The sequence below is a fragment of the Rhea pennata genome, chromosome 19 (genome assembly GCF_028389875.1).
Source record: "Rhea pennata isolate bPtePen1 chromosome 19, bPtePen1.pri, whole genome shotgun sequence".
Lineage (NCBI taxonomy): Eukaryota > Metazoa > Chordata > Aves > Rheiformes > Rheidae > Rhea > Rhea pennata.
In genome coordinates, this window is record NC_084681.1 from 8,166,303 (window position 1) to 8,184,172 (window position 17,870).

Consider the following 17,870-nt stretch of genomic DNA (forward strand, 5'->3'; position numbering starts at 1 on the left):
AAGAACTCGTAATACTCGTTTCCTGTGGGGTTGCGATTTGTGCTCCTGTGCAGCTCAGTGACGTCTTGTAAGAGGTTTTTGGCCGTTAGCGGGATGGGAACAGGATCTTTCCCCAAGTCGCACCCTCACAGATCACATGGGAACATCGTTCTTGGTGGTTCCTCTGTCCCCGGGTCAGATCCCGTTGAAATTAGCCAAGAGGGCACCCGCTTATGGCAGGGACAGGACATGAGCACATCCATGCAGTTTCTTCAGGAAATGAGCCCCCCCCCCCCCCAGAAAAAGGTGAAATTGTAAATGAATTATGTGACCTTTTTTCTCACAACAAATAGTAACCTGGAGGAAAGCTGGGATTAGGCCAAGTGCACGCATACTCAAATGAGAGCGGGTAGTGGTAACACCCTCGGAGAAAACTGACTCACATTCAGGGCTGTTGAGGCCCCAAAAAGCAGCACGTGAGCGAATGGAGCCGGTTGTGTTTCTGGGAGGGCGATCGCTGGCCTGCTCTCCGGCCGGCAGAACAACATGCCTTCCCACCCCGGGGGCCCGTGCCTGGTGCGATGCAGCGCTCACTGGTACCCCTGGGGGCAAGGAGCTCTCCCCCTCCAGCTTTTGGTTTACGCTGGCAGAGGCAGGAAGGAATCAGCTCTGGGGTGGTGGGCTCCAGTGCTCTTTTATTCCATTCTGTCCCCCTCATAACTCAGCAGCCCCCCTCAAAAGCAGCATGATTTCCCCTGATGGGGAGAAAAGATAGCAGCGGAGACAGCAAAGGGAGCTGGTGGGCACGACCTGCCTATGAAGATTCAAACATTTCAAATGTCAGTGCAAACTTGAGGCAGGGACCTACTCCCTTGGCCTGCACAGCTATCTCCTGCACTGCATTAAGGCTGCTGAGAGCTAAAGCTTGGTCAAAAGGTAGAAAAGCTTTATGATCCCCCTTTTTCCACTGGGTTTTCACAGCTCCATGGGAGGCAGCTACTTGTTCAAGAGCCAGGAGCATGGCCATTTGGGTGGCTGGGCTGGCCAGACATCGCGTTGGGGCCGGATCCTCTAGGATAGCGGTGTCCTTGTGTTAGTGCAGTCCCACAGCCAAGGCAGCAGGCAGCCCTTGGGATGGAGAACAGACAAATTGTGGCTTCAGAGCTCACAGGGAAGGATTTCACATTCTGTAAATGCTCAGATGCTTAAAGGAAAAAAAAAAGAGAATAACAGCAGTTTCTCAGCTGAGAACTGGAATTATTTACTGCTTGTTTTTATTTTGTCCCCATGAGCCTGGCAGAGCAGCCTGTCCCAAGGGCAGATAGTAGCCAGTCCCTTGGGGAGATGTGGGGATGCCTCCCTTCAGGCTGACAGGGATGAAGCATTGTAGGATGCCTTCTTCAGGGTCTCCAGGAAGAACTGCTCATCTTCCAAGAAATCACGATCCTGAGGAGAAAGGAGGCAGGATGGGAAGGGTGCCGCAGAGCACTTGGGAAATGGGGTCCCAGGCTGGGGTGTCAATCATGGGCGAGGGAAGCATCCCGAGCCCTCCTTCACACAGCAAGCGTGAGGACAGCTACCCAACCACGGTTTCCTGGGAGGGCTTGTCTAGGGGCTCCTCCTCAAAGCCCATTAGCTCACGCTTTGAGTGAGACCCGTGGAGGAAGCCTCAAACAACCTCCTTGCCCAGGGAAGGACACAAGAGGGACACAGAGAACTGATGGAGACGGAAGCTGATGGGAGAGGATGGAGGCATTAATGAAGCCAGAGTCCAGGAGAGCTGATGTTTCCCACTGAGGGATCGGGTAATGAGAGGAGTTACCCCACTTAGACAAAGATGCTATCAGTGAACCTGAGACAAGCTGTGAGCATTCACTACTCCTTGCTTCTGATATCACTCATCCTCCTCCAGGCATAGCAGAGAAATGTGGAGCCATTGCCTTCTGCAAGCCCTCCCAGGCCAGCACAGATTCATGGCTCAGCAACAATCTTGGGAGACACCCCACGCTCTGACTGTCAGGCCTGAATCTGGCTTCATGCAGTCCTGCTTTCTCATGGCTGGTCTGGAACCATTTTTAGCCCCAGTCTCCCTGCCAGCTCACCTGTTCAGCCCTGTGCTTCAGGAGCAGCAGTTTGGCGTAGAGCTCTGACGGGCCTGTAATGCCCAGGCTGTCCCTGCTACCGCCTGGGTTGTACCTAGGGAACGTCGTGATGGGAGGTGGAAAGCCTGGAATGAGAGCCCGAGCGTGCAGCAATGTTGCCATCAGAAAAGCATAGACAGACACACCGGAGCATCCTTGTTTTGTTGCCTGCATGCCCCTGCAGTGGGGTGCATCCCAACCTCCTAGAGCGGACAGGCTTTAACCCACCCACCTCTCCTCCCTCAGTGCCCTGCACCCCATTCTGGCACTGCCTGGCTTGGAGAGCTCGACTGCACAACTCGTGCAAGAATGGAGAGGCCAACACCAACATAGCTGTGAGATAGGGGAACTAAAACAGACCCCAGAAATATCCCAGCCTTCCTGAGGAGTGAAATCAGAGCGTGGTTGCCCTATGGCTTGCTTCTTGCCATCAGCAGCATGCAGGAGCCCTTACAGAGTGTGCCGGAGAGGACCTTGGCAGGAGCGCTGACATCCTGGACCACGGGGTTGCTCGGCAGCTCCTCACGTAGCTGCTGGAGCTGACTTCTCTGGAGAGCCATACTGAGCCGCTCCTGCCCCGACCCCAGGAGGAAGGGAGAGAGAGAGAGGTCATTGGTAAAGGTTCAGGCCCTGGGCACGGTGGCCTGAGGCTGAGAGGGGAAGGTGAGGGAGGGGGATTGCCTGGTGCAGACGCTGCTCCTGCTGTTTCAGCTGCTCCAGGTGCTGCTGCACAACCCGCAGTCTGGCCTGGTGCTCGGACTCTACCCTGCGGGCCTCCCGCAGCGCTCGCTCGCCTTCCTCGCACTTCTGGGCTGAGAGCTGCAAGGCAGAGTGACTGGGGAGGAGGGTGATGGAGAGCCTAGCTGCTCTGGGGCAGCTGCTGAGACTCCTTCACGCACTCCCTTATTCCCCTTTTGAGCTGCCCCAGCTCCATGTTCTCTTTGCTGTCCCAGCAAGAGCTGCCCATAGGGGGGGTCTGTGTCTGTCCCCTCTGCCTTCCCTGTGGCAAAAGCATCAGATTTCCACAGGGGATGAGGATGATGCAGCAGTTGCCACCATCATCACCCCCTCTGGTACCTCAGTGTCAGCAGGATCAGAGCTCCCTGCTGGGGAGGTATGTGGCACAGCTGGGGATGTCAGCGTTGTCCCTTGTCCATAGCCACATACAGACCAACAGCAAAACTGGGGTTTCACACTCCTCCTAAGGCTGTGGATCCTAAGCCAGGGTTGTCCTGAGCACAGCTGTGCCTCACAGAGCTGAGAGCTGCAGCATGGATGCTTCCACTTACCTTGCTCATGGTGTCGATCTCCTCTACTCGGTTCCGGATGCGCAGTGCAGCACTGTTCACCTTCTCCTTCTCCAACCTCAGCTCCTGCCAGGCCTGGTCCAGCAACTCTCTGTCCCTCACCAGCTGCTCCTCCCTGGCCTTCAGCTCACTGGCCCGGATCTTCAGTTCTGCCTGCTCCTAAGGTGGCAATGGGGGAAGAGATGGGTTACCTGCCCTGTCCTGGCCTCTGTCCCACATCTTCCCTAGTGATGGGAGAGATCTGCGCCTGCTGAGCTCCAGGTCCTGGCAGGCGGGCTTTGGGGTGCAGAGCAATGCCACCAGCTATTGAAGTGGTGGCCCCATACACCCCCCCATGGGGACCAGGGCCTGGCAGAGCTAAGGGTGTATAGACAGACACACGCACTCCTTCCCTGGCCCGGAAGGATCTCCTCACCAGACTGCACACCCTAAAACATGCTCAAGCCACAGCAGTGGAAGTATTCAGCCTCGGTGGTTATCCAGCTTTGGACATTCACAATGGAGGCAGCTGTGCCTGCTCTGGCTGCCCAAATATCTCGTAGTCAAGGGAGAAGACACAGATGTGACTGATGCTAAAAGTCAACATATAAAACAGGTCAAAGGAGCTGCCCTTGGAATAGCCTGTTTCTCACCACTGGCCCCAAGTGATGTCTCCCATTTTAAATGTCTGGAGGCAGGTCTGACTCTCTGCCTGCTTTTCTGCAAGCAGGATCCACCAGGGAGCCAAGCTGCCTGCCCAGCGGTAGGGGATGCGACGGGCAGGGGCTCTGCTGCGGTACCTTGGCGAGGCTCATGATGGTGCCCTCTCTCTGGGAGTCCCTCTGCTGGGCCAAGTCCATGTCGCGCTCCAGCCGTTCCTTGCTCAGCTGCTGCCGGGTGTGAAACTCGGCCCACTCAGCCGACAGCTTCCGGCGCTCCTCCGAGCACTTCTGCATCACCGACTTCTGCTCCTCCAGCAACACACTCTGGGAGCATGATGCAAAAGAGAACAAGAGCCCCGCGGTCACAGGATTTTCTCCTCTTACCTGTCTCTGCCACTAAATCCCATGCAATGTCTACAGGCTGGTCAAGTCTGGGGCAGCAGGCGAGAGCTCTGCACAAGGAACTCAGGCTTTGCACTCCTTGGCAGATGGCCTGCCCCATGCACGCATGCAGCGGACTCTTGCACCTGTGTGCCTGACAGTCGGCCTGATCTGTGATTTGTCAAGTGACTGAGCGTGTGATTGAGGAGGCAGAGGATGGAGCGGAGAGGAGCGATGTTCCAGCCTAGAACCCAGCTCTTTCCTCCACCATGCACTGCACTGCAGCCCTGGTTGGACTCTCGAGACATCTGAAAAGTGCCTGGAGATGTCTATGTCTCACCTTTGCCCTCTCCAGCTCTGCCCGCTCCATGGAGAGCTGCTGGGTCATAACTCTCCGCTGCTCCTCCAGTGAGCGCTGCAGCGATTCCACCTTGGATTGCTCTGCTGTTGCCCTCCACCGCTCCTGGGACCAGAGACAGAAGGGACATGGGCACAACTCACGGGCTCCAGGCCAGACCTGGGATCTTCAGCCTGCCCCAGCTCCAGCCTGCCTGCATGGAGGAATGGTCCTACAATGGCCATGCAGCCAGCGCGGGCAGGGAAGACCGTGTGGGCTCACCTGCTCCAGCAGCCGAGTCTGCTCACCCAGCCTTGCCTCCATTTTAGCGATAACCTCCTGGAGTCGGCTCCGCTCTTCCTCCATGTCCCTCTGCTGCTGTGACAGCCTGTCCTGGAGCACTGCAGGGAGTGAAGGGCTGGGTTGTGAATGGCAGGGACCCATGGGCTAGTGTGAGCTGCGGGGCGTCCATCCCGCACCGCCCCATGTGCATCATGAATCACTGGCACTCTCTGCAGCATCCTCTGTGATGCCAAGGGGGGAACCTCTCTGTCCATAGCATATTCATGGAAAATCTGTGTGCTTTTGCAACCATTGCCTGCTGCACATCCCTGGGACATCTTTGTGTAAGGGGGAAACCCAAAGTTGTCTCATGACCATAGCAGGTAGGCAGGCCTTAGCCAGCCCAGGCTCCTTAGCCAACCTACCATGGGGGCACCATCCCTAATGTTGGTGTCTCCCCCTGCCCCAGCATCCTCAGGACCTTGTGGCTGTTTTGGCACCAGGAAGGGCAGACTTACACTTGAGCTGCTTGTCGCGCTGCTGGGCCCCCACAGCCAGCTCCTGGGAGGTGGTGTGGTGTGTGGCCTCTACCCGGTGTGAGAGGTCGTGTAGGTCACTGGAGAACTTCTCCATCTGCTCGATGACGCCATTTAGAGATCTGCAGAGAGGCGACTTGTGAGGAACATGCTTCGTCACACCACCCTGAGTCTTTCCAGGTTGCAACAAAGCAGAAACAAAACGTAGGTGCTTCTTAGGGGAGAACCAACAGGCTGGAGGTGGTTCAGTGCTGAGGGTGTGCAAGTCCTGGAACTGGTGACATCTGTGCAGGTTCCCTACTGTATCCCTGGCGAAAGCCATGGATGCAAGGGGCAGCAAGCGGGGGAAGAGGGCAAGGACCCTGCTGCCGTGGTCTGAGGTCAGTTCCTGGTGGGCCAGGGAAAGCAGTGGCTAGGGCCCTATGTGGGGAGGTTGCATGGGCTGCTAGTACCTGGTGTGTGAAGTGGCGCTGGTCACAGCGTCGATCTCCTGGTCTTTCAGCCTCTTCAGCCGCTGCAGCTGCTCTTCGTGGTCTTTGCGCATCTCCTGAACAGATGTCCTGCAGGACCCAGGGGTAGTTCGTTTTATCTTTCCTTTTCCAGGGCTTCCCAAACATTGCCTGGGTCCTTTGCTGAGAGGGGGCCCCAGGCGGGTGCTGCCAGTGCGGCCTTTTGCCATGCCTACCTCTGCAGCTCCCGCAGGCGCTGCAGCTCCTGCGCGTTCTGCTGCTCCAGTGCCGCCAGCTGCTGCTGGTGCCGCGTCAGCAGCTCTGCGCGCGCCTGCTCCGCGGCCTGGCTCTGCGACACCAGCTGCGCCGCTAGCTGCTCCTTCTCCTGCTGCAGCCGCTCTTCACGCTGCCTGTAGGTCTCCTCCACCACCTTCACCCGGCTCCTGCCCAGGAAAAGCCCGTAAGGGAGTCATGGCAAGACCTGCTGCTTTCATGGCAATACCTGGCGCTCCCCACCCAAAGCGCACCCAGGGCGTTAGCATGCAAATGGGTGCTGTTGTGAGGCACAGGCTGCTTTGGTCTCTGTGGTCTGAGCCCCGATTTCTCACACTACCACCTTTGAGGTGCCCCAGTTTGAAGCCTGCTGGCAGTGGGACTGGTCTCTCCTCCCTGCCACCTGTGGGACAGTGTGGGTGAGAGAGGACCCCCCACCCCAGCTCTCCCCTGGGGCTGACCTTGGAACTGCTCTACACCCCACCAGTGTCAATATGGCTGTGTGCTTGCCCACCCTGGGGATGGTTTTGGGGAGCTCCCCAGTGCTCCTACCCCAGAGAGCACTGGCAGGGCAGTAGGCAGTGCAGGAGGAGAGAGGGTCTTGTACCTGTGTGCACTCTCGAGGAGATTCAAGTCCTCCTGGTGTCGCTGCTGGAGACTCTCCAGCAACAGCTTCTGCTGCGTCCGCTCCAACTCTAATGTCCGGACCTGTGGGGCACCCAGGGGAGAAGGTCCTTGTGCTGTCCTGGGAATACGCGTCCTCCTATCCAGCCTGGCCTGGGGACAGAGCTCCCAAAGCAGGACTCAGCAGCTGCGGGCACCTCTGGCCGAGGAGGTTTCTCCCCTCTCCCCAGCCATCCCGATGTCATTTGCAGCAGACACATCTCCTCTCCTGCCCCCGAGTTCCCTGTCCAGCCCCCTGCAACAGGACTCACCTGGCTTTCCAGCTCTGCCACACGGGCCTGGGCACTGAGCAGCGCTACCTGACAGCCTGCCCCATCCTCGGACTGCTGGGCTGCAGGAGGCCCCGGTCCCTTCACATGCAGTGAGCCCAGGGCTAGCAGCTCGGTCTGTGGGATGGAGAGAGAGGACTGAGGTCTTTAGGACCAGCAGCTTTGCAGTGTGTCCAGCAGACCCCGCAGGAATATGCTTCTCTCACCTGCAGCTGTGGTGCTGCTAGAAGATGTGTCCTGGGGATGGCAGCCTGTGGAGGTGCAAACGTGCTCTCAGGGCCCGGGCTGAACCCAGCTCTGTGAGAAGTCTCCTTCTAACTGAGGAACGGTCATCCCAAGCGACTGTGGTCTCTCTTCTCCTGCCCTTCTCCAGCCTGAACCCACTGCTAAACTGGGTCTGCCTGAATATCCCACGCATAGGCACGTGGGGCTCTTCCTTGCCAGGGATGGGCACATAAGGATAAGGTCATGAATCCTCTGGGCCACAGTCTGCCTCCAACCACAGCGGCAGAATGAGGAGGCCCAGGCTGGAAGGCCTCCACCTGCGCCTAGGCTGGAAACAGAGGCTTCAAGGACCAAGCATGAATTACTCTCTCTTTTAAAGAAGTTTTTGATTTCCCCTCAGTTCACTGGAAACAATCTTAGGGCGTCTTCACCCCAATATTAGGGAAAATCAGCTGAAGCAAAAGACTGGAGCCTCTGGTGCCTTATTAATATACTACATAGATATGCGTGGGGCACTATGTAAATGCTGCTCAGGTGATGCTCCTGATCACCACCTCTGTCCTGAACCTTGTGGGGAGCACGAGCCCAACAGACCTACCTGAGAGAGCAAGGCAGGGTCTGGCATCTCCTGCTGTCCTGGAAATAAGGCTGCAGGAGCTGAAAATTCAATGTGCCCATGATTCAGACATGGCAATGGAAACTTGGGAGGAGGCTCGGTCCCCTAAGTCTCTTTTAGGGGATGTTGAGCTGGTGCTTGGGCTCAGGCAGGGAGCTAATGCCAGCACACAGCACTAATGGGATGACTGTTGGGGCAGGGGGAGGTGATAGGGGAAAAAAAAGGGCAGCAAGGACGGGAGCCCACCCTGCCTCACCCATCGCTTGGAGAGGGCAAGTCTTTGCAGCCCTCTGAGACCACAAAGGCTGTGCTGCAGGGCAATGTTTCAGGGAGGCAATGCACCCCAGGGTGGCGTCCCCATCCTGCCATGGAATGGGGACAGCCAGACCCTGCAGCTTGGCAGCCTGCTCTGCCAACAGCTGGCCAAAGCCTGGGGAGCTCTTGCATGGCCAAGGGCCACCCCGTGGCTCCTGCTAGCTTCTTTGGGGGGGATCTTCTGCCTATCACTGCCTGAACCCACCTGCCCCTTGAAACGCACCCACGGTGCTGGCGTCTCTGGAGGAATCTTCCTTTCTGGACTCTGGTGGGAGAGCTGGGGCTGTCCTGGGGGTGCTGAGCTGGGGAACAGGGTGCCTGCATGGGCATAGACATGGATGAATGATGCACAGCAGTGTTACTGCACGGGGAAAGGCACAGGGACGTTTCGCTGCACATTCCTGTGATCTCCTCGAGCCAGGCATTTCCCTGAGTTTAAAACTTGGCTTTTCCATCGTGAGCAGAAAGTGAAGGGCCAGTTAAAAGCACTTGTGCTTCGAAGCAGCTTTTCCTCCCTGTTACAGAGATGCCAAACAAGCGTGGCCGCTGCTGGCTACCAGCTCTTCCCACACCTCATCTCACCTACGTGATTGCTTTCACAGGAAAGCTCTCCCACGGAGGACATCTGAAACATGCGGAAGGCCTTACCCAGAGCTGTCTGCCCTTGCCATCTTGTCCTGCAGAGCGGCTGCCTGCGGCGCTGCGCCTGCGGAGGTGGCTGGCTGGCTGCAAGAAAATAACTTCATATGTGGAAGATCTGAGCTCATCACTGTGGAAGTGATGAGCGACAAGATCCTTTGCCCAACACCAAGTCCTCTTTGCAGGGTGATAGCCTCTGTCCTGCTCAGCTGTGGCAGGATTTTGGCTGCAGACAGAGCAAAGACACCCCAAAAACCTCCGCACTGCGTGTTCTTCCCTGCTGCAGCGACCCGTTTCCCCCGGGCAGCACCAGCTTCCTTAAATCCAAGCAGAGGATTCCTGAGGGATCCTCAGCTGCTGTCTGCAAGAGCAGCTATCAATGTGCCTTTACCTGGTGGCCGGGTGAAGATCCAGCCCTTTGTCCAGCATCTCCGAGGTCTCAGCACCTCTCTCCTGCACCTTCACCTGCGCCTGGGCTTTCTTGCGAGACAAGGCGGTGCTCAGCCAGTTGTCCTCCTCCAGCACGTTGGGTTTGGCTGCGGGCTCCTCCGCAGCCAGGAGCTGGCTAGCGGGGTCAGGCCGCCTGGCCACGGCGGGGCTCGGGCAGCTCCCCGCGGCATCGGCCTGCGCTGGAGACGGAGGGTCCGAGTCCAGAAAATCCTCGTCTTTCAAGCCCAGCCAGTTGCCGCCTGCCCTGCTGCCCCGCGTGGGGCTCCTGCCGGTTGGAGGAGGAGGGGGCTTGACGCGTGGGTCCGGCTTCGATTCACCGCTGCTCTCGGCCGAAAACCTGCTGCGGTGAGAGGGAGTCGTGAACCTGCCTGAGAGGGGACGCCTGGGCTTCGGGGCGGTGTGGCTGGCGGTCAGAGGGACAGACAGACGCACAGCACAGTACCTTGCGGGCTGCCTCCGCGCCGGCCGGCCCTCAGGCGCCGAGGCCACCGTGGGCTGGTACGCCCCGAACACGAAGTCCTCCTCGTCCCCAGGCTCTTCCTTCTCTGCTCAGACATGCGGCCTCGGGTCAGCACGCTGCAAAGATGCTGGCCCTCCTCCTCCCCCCCTGTGATTCCCACTGAGATCGCTGCCACTGGGGAAATGCTGCTGGAAACATCTTCCCTGGCAAGCCGCAAGGGAGAAGTGGCTTCGCTGGGAACGGGCCCACGTTCAAAGGCCACTGGGTTACTGAGCATCTCGCCCTCCTGCGCCAGCCCTGGCATCTCCGCAGACCTTCCCTGCGTCCCCGGCCGGGCTCACCTGGCTGCTTTTGGTATTTCGTATCCAGCTTGAACTCCCTGCGCTCTCCTGTGCCTGGCCGCTCCAGAGCTTTGGCTGCGGAGCCCCGTCCTAGTAACTCGTCCAGCTTGGAGCGGGCTGGACGGAGCTCGTCCCTGCGGGCAACACGGCCACAGGGGTGTTTCTTGAGACACAGCCTTGCCAGGGCATTCCTGATCGTCCATGCAAAGTGAGGCTGCTCTTGCCACTTTATGTGTGTGTGTGTGTGTGTGTGTGTGTGTGTGTGTGTGTGTGTGTGTTTTTAATCCCTCTCTTCTGAGCATGCCAGGTACTAAGAAAACCAGCCGTGACCCCTCGCAGTGTGCTCGAGTCTGCAGACAGGCAGCACGAACCCACGGCAGCGAGGTGCAATGTGGCCACAGCCCAGCTAAGCAGGCTCTGAGCTCCCCAAGGGAGGACCCCATCTTTCTACCCTGCGTTTGTACAGCACTGTGCACAGCAGCTCCTGGCTCAGACCAGGACCCACTGGAGAAGTTACAAAGTCCTCCAGGGCCCCCCACCCTCTTTCCACCCCACACGGGCCAGCTCATGCACACACCATCCCCTGCTTTGCTCCTGCTGCCTTTTTGCAGCCCGAAAAACGCCTTACTTGTTTCCCTTCCTGCCCTGCTTTGGGTCTCCTTTTGGGCCATCGCCAAATCCCAGTGCGTCCATCAGGTCATCGCCATCATCCTCAAATGTGAGCTCCTCCCTCCTGCGGCCAGGGCCTGTGGTGTGCCGAGGCGGCTGGGGTGCCGGCACCTCTGCAGGTGGGACCACATGCAGCAACAGTAGATTTCCTCAGTTTTTTTTTTTTTTTTTTTTTTTGCTTGTTTGTTTGTTTTTAACAAGAGACTGCAGCAGTCCTGCCTGCTGTCCAGGCCCTTCCCACTAGCATCCTAGCTGCAGCGAGGAGGGGGCCGGGGGCTTGTAACAGGCACAGAGCAGCTGGATCCAACCCAGAGGCGTGCCGGGTGGGCTTTGGTGGGGACTGGTGGTGCTCTTAGCCACCCCAACCCCGACCAAGCAGAGTTATCCTCATTTGGCCCCATGCGAAACAGGCTGGGTGAAGTCAAAGGTAAGATTGGACCTTGCCCGGAAGGAAAGGTCACTTCTGTAACCTGTAGCACACTGGAAATATCAAACAGGCAGCGAGCTGCCTGACAATTAACCCTGTTACAGAGTTACTCTGCAAACACTGATACTGGTTAATAAGAGATGGGACGAGCTGGCTTTCAACTGAACTAGCTGGACTTCACCCAAACTAATCCAGACTCCTTGTTCACGGAATACGAACGGGGTGCAGAACGTCCTTACTTACCTTTCTCTTTGCTCAGTTCTAGTTTTTTCACAGAGCTATTTTCAGTGCTGGATGGGGCTGGCTTCTTGGGAGCATTTTGTTCTTCATTAGATAAAAGCCCTGCCAAAGGATCATCTAAATCTAGGAATTACCCCAGAGGGGAAAGAAAGGAGAATTAAAAAAGAAAACAAACAAACAAGCAACTTCCCCCCCCACCCCAAACCCCCAAACCTGAACACCCCGTTCAGAAGAACCCCAGTTCTGCACTAACCCCATCACGTGCCCATGGGGACACTGGGCACCAGATCTGCCTCGCACAGGGTGGCAGTGAGAGGAAAGTCAACTCCGGTGCCTGTGCTTGTGCCCAAACTCTGCAGGCAGGCGGGTTGAGACCTGGGTCCTCTGGCACTGCCAGGCATGTGTTGCAATGGGGCCTCAGGTGTAACTTTGACCTCAGCATCACTACTGAGTCTTTCAGGTGCTCCCCAAATCCCTCTTTGCTGGAGGGGTGCTACCCTAACACCATGAACGTGGATTCTGCAAGGATCTAGGAGGCCCTCAAGTCTCTCTGAACTTCATACACTCAGTGGTTACGTTTCTGTGGGATTAGGTGTGAACTGGTGTTGCAGCGCTGAAAGACACTGCATCTAATTAACTATCCAAGCCTTCAGCCAACATGAGAGGCAAGCTATGGGCAAACGGCAAGGCCGGAGTCCACAGCTGCCCCAGGCATCTGCTGGCAGACCTGGAGTGCAAGCCTACCTTCAAGGTTAAACTTCTTGTACTGCCGGGAAGCAGGGGGAGATGAGAGTGGCTTCTTCTCCATCGCAGGTGTGGACTCCCCTAGAAAGAGGGGCCATGCTCAGAGACAGAGTTGTCCCTGTTCCCCTGTCGGCCGACGGCTGCTTCCCTCCCAGCCACCCTCAACAAGCACGCGCTGTGACACAGAGTCCCCTTGAGGCCCCAGGGGCTGAAGGTCTCCCTGGAAGGTCCTCCTTGCAAGCAGGAAAGGAGAGGAGGGGCTTAGGAACGGCAGGACAGGCTGGGGATGGGCTTGTCTTAAACACAACCCCTCTGGGTCTCGTTCCACCTGCATCTGGCAGATCTCACCAGAAAAGCTTTGCCCAGCACCAGGGAAAGGCTCAAGGGTGCCGAGTGGGAGGCAGCCGCACGGTGGTGACGCTACCATGTTGGTGATGTTGTCACATCATGTGAAGAGGTTGGGCGAGGGTGACAAGGATTCAAGCACTGGGCGTCTCACACAGCCAGAAGAAAATGCTGTGTCTGCGATTGTCCCAAAAGGGATCAGGGAAAGGATTTTAGGGAACAAGGCCACTTTTTGCTTCTTATCTCAGATGAAAATGTCTCATGCACATTTGCAGTCGCATTGGGAGAAGAGGAGAATCTTTTTACCTTTCTTCTCAGGAATTAGCAGCTTCCCTGCAGTTTTTACTGCTCCCACAGGGTTGCCTTTCTCAGGGCCTTTCACAGGCATTTTCCCTGGCCCTGAACTGGGTTTTGATATTCCCAGGAGATCCGCTTCCATGTCATCCATGTCCTGGAAAGCAACAGGATGCAGATGGGAGCGGGGGGGGGGGGGATGCAGCCAGCACCCTGGGGCTGCTTCCCTGCAGGCACGCTGCTGCCTGCCTCTGACCCGCGTTCGCAGAGCTCGGCTCTACGGGGAAGGATTTCCAGGGGGGCGCTGAGCCGGGCTCCCCGTGGCACCTGCTCGCAGCACGCGTGGGGCTGAGCCGATGGGTGTTTGTGCACCTACCTTCAGGGTTTGCAGCACAGCCTGCGGGTCGGCGTCTGAGACATCGGATCCCTGCGTGCCAGGGCGGAGAGAGATCAGACGGACAGAGGGACAGGCTTCGGGAACACCTCGCCCAGGAGGCATTCACTACACCTTCCCTTGGCTTCACTCCATGCCATCCAGGGCACCCTGAGGCCCTCCTCCCACTATCCACCTGCTCCCCGGTCCCATCTTCCCAGCGCTGCGGCGATCCCGAAGAGGGGTCGCTTCTTCAGCCAAATCTCAAGGTTCATCTCTGACTGATGGAGTGATGCCAGAGGGAAGCTGGGCTCAGCAAGATCATTGAGCCATCCAGACTCTCCGGCTCACCTCTGCAGCTTCAATGTCCTCGGCAGGGAGTTTGGTGAAGAAATCATCCTCCAGGAAGGACCTGTGGCACAAGCGTGGGGTCGGGGATGCTGCACCGGCACTTGGCAAGGTGCAGGGAGATGCCAGGTCGGGCCAGGACTTGGCTGTGCTCCATGCTGGAGACCCTGGTCACCCGCTGCTGATGGGATGGCCAGACTAGGCTGGGTGGGGGGACACAGTGGGGACCACACAGCCACCCCCCCCCAGCAGCTGTGTCCCACAGCACGAGAACTCACACCCATCTAATGAAGCTAAAATAGCTTTAGGAAAACTAACGCCAGGGCTAGGACTGCTATATTTAAGTGAACAACCATTAAAAAGGAGATTTACAGAAGATACATGGGGCCAGGAGATACCCAACTCCTGCTGGAAAGCTGCAGGCCAAGGATGGGGCAGGGCAGAAGGACTTACAGAGCACAGACAAGAGGGACATGCTTGAGAGCTACTCACTTCTTGCCGGCAGGGGAGCCGGTGCCCCTGGCTCTCCCACCGCTGCCCCCGGCCAGCTGGGAAGCTCTGGCAGGTTTAACCGGGGTTTCATCTGGAAGCAAGGCATGGAGAGATCAAGACACAGCATGTGGGCAGGTTCCTGACCCGGGCAATCCGAAGGGGGATTTGCTATCTCCTTATGGGGGCTTCCAGTTGGAGATGGACCTCAGGCTGCCTCCCCAACCCAACGTCCAGCCTGCTTGATGGCCGCTCGGACGCTGGGGACCCCGAGCCCCGCTTAGCTCCCTGCTTCGTCCCCCTTCGCTACGGGAGCCCGTTTCAGACCGAACGGGCTGTTTGTCCCGTCCGTCCGGCGGGGGTACGACAGCGAAAACCCTGTGCTGGGAGAAGCTCGTTCACAACTCCTCTTGATGGAGCCCCAGGCCGGGCGCCGCAGGGCTCCCGGGCAGGGAGTTACGGAGCACAAGGACGCGTCCCCGTCTGCCGCAGCCAAGGTGCTTTTTACCGTCGTATCCGAGGAGGTCGCCCAGCACGTCGTCGACGGAGCCTGGAACGGGACAGAGCGAAGGTGCTGGGGCAGGCGGGCTCAGCAGGCAGGGGCAGAAGAGCCCCCCGGCTGGCCGCGGCTCGCTCCGACGGGACGAGCGCGCCACGGCACCTACCTCTTAGACCTTTCCTGGATTTTGCAGCCTGCGGAGAGAGACGAAGTCCCCGGTCACAAAGCGAAGCCCCGGATTTCCATGAACCCCCTTTTCCTGCCCGGCGCAGTCGGGCACCGCCTGGCCCGGGCGGGGAGGCTCTGCCCTCCCTGATGAGCCCCCTTGCCGGGAGGGACGCGCGCCCACCGCCGCCGGGCTGCCCCGGAGCATCCCCGAGCGCCCGGCCGCCTCCTCGCGCCGGCCAGACACGGAGGGGGCTGCAGCTTTGGGGAGGCCAGTGAGCAGAGCCCCTCGCGGCCACCAGCTGGGCAGAAGCCTCCAGCCCCCGCGAAACGCCCCGAACCTGGGTTTCCCAAGCCTCCTCCCCGGCACCGCGCAGCGCCGCGCTCACCATCGGAGGCCTCCAGGCCTTCCCGCGCCCCGCCGGCGCGGCGCAGGGGCTCAACGCCGCTGCTCCCCGGCCCGGGAACCTCCTACTCGCCGGCGAGGACGGGTGACCGATCCGCTGTTACGGATTTCCCTTTCCTGCTGAGCCGAGCGCCGCCGCAGCCTCCTGCCCGGCCGCAAAACAAGGCTCCATCCAGGCTGAAGCCTCCCCCGGGACGGCCTGGGGCTCCGGCAGCCCCACGCGTGGGCACCGGCGCGGGGAGGCCGAGGGGGGCTGGCGGCCCCTGCTCCCCCCCCAGCCCTCCGGCCGCTGCCGCTCCGTCCCGGCCGAGGCCCCGGAGGAGAGGGACGAGGGACGGCGGCTGCCCCTGGCTGGGGTGAAACCGGCCCATTTCGGAGGAGCTCCCCAGTGCCGGGGCCTCCCCGTTCCCCCCCCACTCTGGTACCTGCTCCCCACTTCCACAGCCTGTTGCCACGGCGCCCACAGCATCCCTGGGCCATGCCCGGGCCATCCCTCACCGCAGCATCCCGGACCCCTGCCCGCAGCGTCCCACGTCCCCGGAGGCCACGGCTCTCACCGCGGCTCATCCCGCCCGGCAAGCCCGTCCCCGCGCAGAGCCCTGGGAAGCGCGGTGGCCCGGAGGCAGGGATGCGACGGGACGGGAACTACCGCTCCCAGCGGCAGCCGGTCCCCGCGGGGAGCGGGCGCCTCTGCTGCTCCTGCCACGGAGTTTCCGTTTCTCCGGGAGTTTCCGGAAGCTGGGAAGGAAGGAGGTTGTTTAGCAACCGTGAAATGCAGCTAGAAGTCAAAAACGCCCCTCCAGAGGCACCGAGCCCGGGGGTGGATTAGCATCCGAAGCAGCCAGGAACGCGGTTCAGCCGCTTCCTCCGGCTCACACCAGCTGCCCCAGGAACCGCTGCGTACGCGCGGTTTTCCCCAAAAGGAAAAACTTGGCGGGCAGGGGAGGCCTCAGGCTCTCCCTGCCGGCAGAGATGTTCTGCCAGAGGCGGCCACCAAGGCCGGGAGGGCCGAGCCTGGCTTGGCACAAGCCATCAACCCCCCCGTACTGCTGCTGCTGCAGCTTCAGGTCCTTCCAGCAGTGTCTCCTTGTTTGATAAAAAGAGAGCAATTACATACATACGACATTCTCTAGGCATGCAGAAACCAGTTCAAGCACCCAGTTACCAGGTATTAGCATCAAGCCAGGTGCTGGAGAACTGTAGCTCAAACAGCGCTGTTGAAGCTCAGGTTTTGCAGTACAGCCCTTGTGCTGCCGTGGAAGGGGGACAGTCACCAGCTTTAACCCAGAGCTTATCAGGAAAAAAATAGCAACTGGATCCAGAAACCTCAGGGATAGGCTGTGAATACTCTGTCCAGCAATGCTGTTTCTGCATCTTGTAGCTGGTAAAGCTATTCCTGATAACCCATCCAGGACAAGTTCCTAGCTGAGAGCTAGCATCAATGGCCACCACTCCAAGGGGGCAAGATGCAGCCGCTATAACCACAGCGGTCTCTGGAGCAAGCACACTGCTCAAAACAACTAACAGATAACGTGAGAAGTTCACATAAAGAAAACCGATTTCTCACACTTACCAAAGCTGGATACACAGCAAAGAGTCAGCCAGCCCCACTCCAAAGGCTGGTCCAACCACATTTGTTTGTGCATTTGTTTGGAAATTATTCCAGAAAAATCCTAGGGAAATGTCTGTCGTCTTCAAACAGTTCTTTGAGAGTTTTTATCCTTGGGATGCATTTACCAGGGGCTTTCACCTTGTATTCTGTCACCTACGGGGGAAACATAGGATCCTTGCGAAGTGTTTACAAGGTGGTGGAGTACCAGACTGAAAATCGCTGCCACAGACTGCTTAGTTTCAATACTCTGATACACCTAGCTTACAAGTATAGTTATTTGACATTCAAATCAATTGTACTCAAGCTGAAAGGGAATGAATGCTTCTGGGAACAGTACCATTACATTTTGTCAAAAGACAGGAAGTCCTGACCAGGATACAGGACCACTTAAAGAGTTGAAACAGCACTGATAAACAGCAAGTTGTACCATGTTGTGCCTTTTAGGGAACAGGGCTATTAGCAGCCAGCTGAAAAAAACCCATCCTATTGACAAAATACTGATAGAGCAACAAAGTGCAGAATTTGCTGTTACGCCAGTTATCTACTAAAAATATATGCAGGAACAATTTTAAGAAAGGGCTTTTACAACTGTAAGCTTCTAGTGCCAAATGCCGCATCAATTAGTCTTTAGGTGGTGATTAGCTTTTGCTGGCTTATGGGCCGTAATAATACTGAGTAACATGCCACAGGCACTTTTGCTACCAGTTTTATTTTCTGTGCTTGTGAGCAACACTAGAAAGGCAAGAATAGCTGCTGTGCTAACTGCCCTAGAGCCCTGTGCAGAGCCAAGCCAAAAAGAGCATGCTAACAACAAGCCAAATAAAGTCTAACCAAATTAATGGTGAATTCTTGCAGGAATTTTCATAAAGTTTGGCAGGAAAAACAAAGCTTTCCATTTCCTTATACAATGAGTTGAGAGCAGCAGCTCAAGAAA

General features: G+C 57.8%; 1 protein-coding gene across 7 annotated transcripts; it reads right to left on the bottom strand.

Annotated features, from left to right (window-relative positions):
* Positions 1 to 1,236: 1,236 nt before the first annotated feature.
* Positions 1,237 to 16,946, bottom strand: FBF1 (Fas binding factor 1). Of its 7 annotated transcripts, none has more exons than XM_062591900.1 (32): positions 16,898 to 16,946; positions 15,882 to 16,062; positions 15,308 to 15,469; positions 14,920 to 14,947; positions 14,763 to 14,804; positions 14,258 to 14,348; positions 13,769 to 13,829; positions 13,421 to 13,471; positions 13,057 to 13,201; positions 12,406 to 12,486; positions 11,665 to 11,784; positions 10,954 to 11,107; positions 10,326 to 10,459; positions 9,967 to 10,069; positions 9,466 to 9,864; positions 9,084 to 9,161; positions 8,641 to 8,753; positions 8,103 to 8,161; positions 7,486 to 7,530; positions 7,262 to 7,417; positions 6,934 to 7,034; positions 6,290 to 6,496; positions 6,057 to 6,164; positions 5,587 to 5,726; positions 5,069 to 5,187; positions 4,790 to 4,912; positions 4,207 to 4,392; positions 3,410 to 3,586; positions 2,802 to 2,939; positions 2,575 to 2,692; positions 2,082 to 2,206; positions 1,237 to 1,425 (listed from the first exon to the last, which is right to left on the bottom strand). In XM_062591900.1, exons 3-32 carry the CDS (start codon positions 15,308 to 15,310, stop codon positions 1,342 to 1,344), a joined length of 3,489 nt encoding a protein of 1,162 aa, XP_062447884.1. In that variant the 5' UTR covers positions 15,311 to 15,469; positions 15,882 to 16,062; positions 16,898 to 16,946; the 3' UTR covers positions 1,237 to 1,341. The 7 variants fall into 7 exon arrangements, 6 of the variants coding, with proteins under 6 accessions (XP_062447884.1, XP_062447888.1, XP_062447885.1 ...); XM_062591904.1 differs by having other exon boundaries at positions 11,665 to 11,763; positions 15,750 to 16,062; XM_062591901.1 differs by having other exon boundaries at positions 9,466 to 9,861; positions 15,750 to 16,062.
* Positions 16,947 to 17,870: the final 924 nt, after the last annotated feature.